General features: G+C 39.1%; 1 protein-coding gene across 1 annotated transcript in view; it reads right to left on the bottom strand.

Moving 5' to 3' along the window:
- Positions 1 to 1,271, bottom strand: part of LOC101849726 (fibropellin-1) — an 11,038-nt gene extending 9,767 nt beyond the window's left edge. The window contains exon 1 of the mRNA XM_005107732.3: positions 588 to 1,271. Within this exon, the coding sequence (XP_005107789.1) occupies positions 588 to 735 (148 nt within the window). The 5' untranslated portion in view covers positions 736 to 1,271. The remainder of the gene's footprint in view (positions 1 to 587) is intronic.
- Positions 1,272 to 5,000: the final 3,729 nt, after the last annotated feature.

Genomic DNA, 5,000 nt, shown 5'->3' on the forward strand with positions numbered 1-5,000 from the left:
TAAGAAGAAGAAGAAGAAGAAGAAGAAGAAGAAGAAGAAGAAGAAGAAGAAGAAGAAGAAGAAGAAGAAGAAGAAGAAGAAGAAGAAGAAGAAGGAGAAAGAGAAGGAGAAGGAGAAGGAGAAGGAGAAGAAGAAAAAGAAGAACATTCTCAACAACTATAAAATATCCTAACAACATCAACAACGGATGAAGAACGAGGAAAAAAGAATTGTAAAAAAATAAATAAAGAAGCAACAATAACAGAACTGAAAATAGCAGTGGCAACAACAACGTTGCCGTGAGTCTTTAAAGTTAATTTGTCATAAAAGTTGATTTTTTCAAAATACCCTAATTAAGTTAGAGATACTTATTGTGAACAAACAGGTGGAGACAGCAACAGCGAGTAGGTTGAAAGGAAGGGGAAAGGCAGAGGTCGAACATCATGAACAAAAACAACAACAACAACAACAACAATAATAATTAACAACAAGCAATAGTACCACCACCATAATCATCATTCCATGAGCAGCAGCAGGAGCAGAACCACCACAACCAACAATGACGATATATACAACGGCGGTTGCGACAAATTCCTTTAAATACTCACTCGGACTTGAACTTGGACTTGGACTTGAACTTGGACTTGGACTTGGACTCAGACTTGAGGTCGCACTCGGACTCTGAATTTGTCCAAAGGATGAAGCAACGCAGCAGAGCAGAGCCGCAACCACGGATACCTGGAAATGAACAGACATTTTGCTAGAAGTAATAGCAGAAGTGACGCTTTCCCTCGTCTTTCACAGCTTATATATACCCCTTCTTTGTTTGAGTTATCATGAAATGTTATCCTTATACAACTTGTGGCTTTTTGTCGAGGTTAGACATGGGGCCAAGGTACTCTCCTCCGGTACGCATGGACTTGACACGTCCTTAATTTACGCTTCCTTCCCTCTCCCAACTCCCCCTCACCATAACCCCACCCCACTTTCCCCTCTAGTTCGCTTGCCCCCATCCATTATCCCGACTGCTGTAATTCAAATATCAGCTCGTATTTTAAGATAGTGATTTCGTAAGTTTGTAACAGTTACAGGTTTACAAGGAAGATATGAATTATTTATACTACACCGGACGTCTGAAACGAAACGACTTAAGTAATGGGCTAAACATCGGTCACCTTTGCAGTAATTTAAATAAAATTTGCCGCAAACTAAATCCATGTATGGGGAGTTCTAATATGTCACTATGTTTCGAAGAGAATCCGCCGATTAATTTGGAAATTTCAATCAAAATTGAGAAAAACACAAAACCTTACAACTTAGAACAAAAATCAACCACAACGTGTTTCTGTGCATGAATGTAATTATCACCAACCCCTCCCCCCCCCCCCCACCCCCCAAAAAAAAAGCAAAACAGCTAAGGACAAAAACAACAACCGAAAACAAAAACAAAAAACAAAAAACAAAAAACAAAAAACAAAAAACCTGCCATTGACCAAGACAATGTATTAAAAAGATGATCCATTCAAAGTGCAAAGCATTCCTCTGGTTTTTATTGTTTTGTTTGTTGTTGGTTTGTTCTTTTTTTTTTTAATTGCTATACAGAGCTCGAAATGGCCTCTTCTTTTCATTTTCTATGCGTTTTACTGTTATAGACACACTCATGATAAAGTGAAAGTTTAGACAGCTACTTACTGGATAGCATGAATTGTGGTGGGCTACATTGTCCGTCTTTTGTCTTCTGTGAGATTACATTGTTGGCCTACTCGTTGTTGGGTTGTTGTTTTTTTCAGAAACTTCTCAAAGACTGTGAATACATAGACTAATGGCGATGGTGTGGGACTTTCATGCCAGTTTTCATATAAACATAAATCTAGTCATTACAGAGAGTTCGCTTGTGTTGTAGGCTGATATCTTCATTAAAGGATTTTCCCAAAGCACTTCGGAGAGCAAATGACAAGTGAAGAGAAAAACTAAATTTATAAAGCTGCCATCCCGACGTGCAAATTATTGTAGCTTTATTAGAGATAACAGAGTGGGATATTTTGGTGTGGTTTGCTCCCCTTTTCCTTTCAAACATCTCTCGTCTTTATCTCTCTTTCTTCTTTTATGTGTTTGTTAACCTTACTCTTTTGTAACACCTCTATTCTTCGGCACTCAGATGACCTAATTGTGTTGAAAGTGCTGTAAAACGCTCACTGAAACTAAGACAAAATATATTGCTTCCTTTAACAACAGCGGATTGGATTTCTTTAATATCCATCCTAGTTGGTTAACATTGATAGTTTGAGAATGATGCCACGTGTATCTGTCTATTACATTTAAAGAATAAAAGCGATGTCACTGTCTGTATTTCCGGTTAAATGTGAACATAATTAATTGGTTATTTTCCCTTTATTTTGGCGAATTATAACACTCTGTCACTGATGTGATCTTCCTTTGTTATAAGGGCTGATAAACTCTTTACACAAAGCAGCAACAACAACAAGAATATATTCAATCAAAGTCACGTTCAAGTGAGAACAATGCGAGGCTGCATTAACACCAGCTTTAGCGACCTTGTGACACAAACGCGATTTTTCTCTATACTTTTTTTAATAACTCCACCATTTTTTGACCAAGCTTCATGGAATTTTCACAAAATGAAGATAATATATAATACTAAACATTTGTCTATTGAATTTTTGATATATGAAATACATTTTTGTTAGTGGTTTCCGGAGTGAGGATTTTTACGGATTTTTCGCAAACTTGAATACTACCTCAGGAAAAAAATTCATAACAAATTTTCTAATTCGTTTAGGAAATAACCACAATTTTTTTTTTAGATCTAATGTTTACTAACATGCATGCAAAAAACCCCCAATCAATTTCCATGAAAAATAAGTGCGGTGTTCATTACGTAAGACATGTCAACAAAATCCAATATGGCCGCTGTGTCCATGGAAACGAAATGTTTTCTCAAATTTGATTGCGGTTTTTTAAACTCCTTACTATGCTTGTTATATGTGCGAAATTTGGTAAAATTTGGTCCACATATAACCGAGATAGTCTTCAGGTGCAGCCCCCCCTTAATGTCTATCACCGCTTTTCGTATTGACTTTCTTTTTTTCTCACAGCAAATATGATCCACCTTGAACGCAGGAGCCTGCCATACAAGTCACGCGGCCTGATCTAAAATAGCTTTGAGGTTGACTTCATAACACTCGTTCAAACGTGAGGCATGCGCGTGACTTTAACTGTAACTCGTCGTCAATCGGTAACCGTTTACCCGATTCCCTTTACTATACTGTCCAAACGATATGAGATCTGAGTACTCAGCAGTAGCGGCGGGTGGATTCTAAAGAGGGTGTGGCTTGCTGTGTCCAAACGTTGAGACCGCTCAGATTATAAAGGATGCATAATGTTTGAAAAGACAGTGAAACACGCATAGAAAAACAACAACGTTGAAATATTAAATTGATTCAAAAGTATTATAATCTTACTAGTGGCAATACTACGTTTGGAACTAGAAAAAATGGACTCATCAAATCGTCTTAATACATGTACATGATTTGTGTCCTTCGGTGTTGTTGTTGAGCACATTTTCCAATAACCTTTTGGTTGAATGGTTCATCTTTCATGATAGACAATTAATGATTCAAATATCTCTATATCTCTTTTGTTTTCCATTCACAACAGGATACAGAAATTCTGCTGTTAGATGTGGTCCCAGTCTCTTGACAGTGAGTTTAGTTTCTCGTAATGAAGAACTAAAATGAATTTCCAATAAGTATTCCTTACGATACATTGCTACAGTGAAGAACAAACATTAGACGTTTACAATTAAGACTACCTCAATTCACTACTCAACCAAAGAGCACACAGCCAAGGGGGATAAAGGGGAGGGGTGGGGGAGGGTGTGCTTACTCTACGTTTTGGACTGGAGCCGCGAGAGTGCGCAATTTAATAAAATTGGTGTCAACAAGTCAAGTGCATGATGTCTAATCACGTGACACAGTACAGCGTCACCCCCCCTCCCCCGAGCCTAACAGAACCACTAGTTGCTGTGTCTCGGCCTTGAGCAATGCAAGGTCAAAACCCCACTGATATTCAGTCTGTAGGAACTTAAGTGCTGGGGCTTAACAGACAAACCAATGACTTTTCATTCTTCCCGACGGACAGAGCGCCTGACTGACGGAGCTATAGTCTGAGGAAATTATAGTAGCAGACATCCAGATCATGCAGATCACTTTTCGAGTTATTATACCGCAAAAGTTTCTTTCAGGTGTTCGTGGAGTTACGCTTTTTATTGGAATACAATATGTTTTATCTCTTTAAAAATAGTTCGTGAAATGTTTTGTTTTGATTTTAGAGTAACTTTCAGGTGAAGAAAGCCAGGCGTGGCTGAAGCTACAAGCTCACCCTACAAGACGCCATTGGTTCTCAGTAATATGGGTATTGCTTAATGTTTTACGCCTTCATCGATTAAGTTTGTACGAATCATTTAACAGACGGGCTGCGAGGCCCTGCCTGTCAGGGCTAAACCAGTTTGAGCGGGATACAGTATTCTAGCAGAAAGACAGTGATACTTATTAAATAACAGCATTTTAAACTAACCCCAGCTCCCCCACCCCCCCCCCCCCCCTTACAAAATCTACTCAAATCTTAAGATTGCGCAGTACAGTAGTAGTCAGGAACGGTACGCATTTCTTTTGCGGCCATGGTCTAGAACTTTAACTTTCACACAACAGACACCGGCCCAATGGACGTTGTCAGATTATATTTGAAGTGAGCGAGGCAAAAGACAGATAGACAGACAGACAAGGAGAGGAGAAAGAGTGAGTGAAATAGAGATTATAAAGAGAGAAAGAGAGTGGGACTGAGAGAGTGGAGAGAGAGCGAGCAGAGAGAGAGAGAGAGAGAGAGAGAGAGAGAGAGAGAGAGAGAGAGAGAGAGAGAGAGAGAGAGAGAGAGAGGCCGCCAAACACATGATCATGCGGGTTCCACAGAGGGTGGATCAGAAAGTCATGGAAGTAGCCACG

The sequence above is a fragment of the Aplysia californica genome, unplaced genomic scaffold, assembly GCF_000002075.1.
Source record: "Aplysia californica isolate F4 #8 unplaced genomic scaffold, AplCal3.0 scaffold00626, whole genome shotgun sequence".
Taxonomy (NCBI): Eukaryota; Metazoa; Mollusca; class Gastropoda; order Aplysiida; family Aplysiidae; genus Aplysia; species Aplysia californica.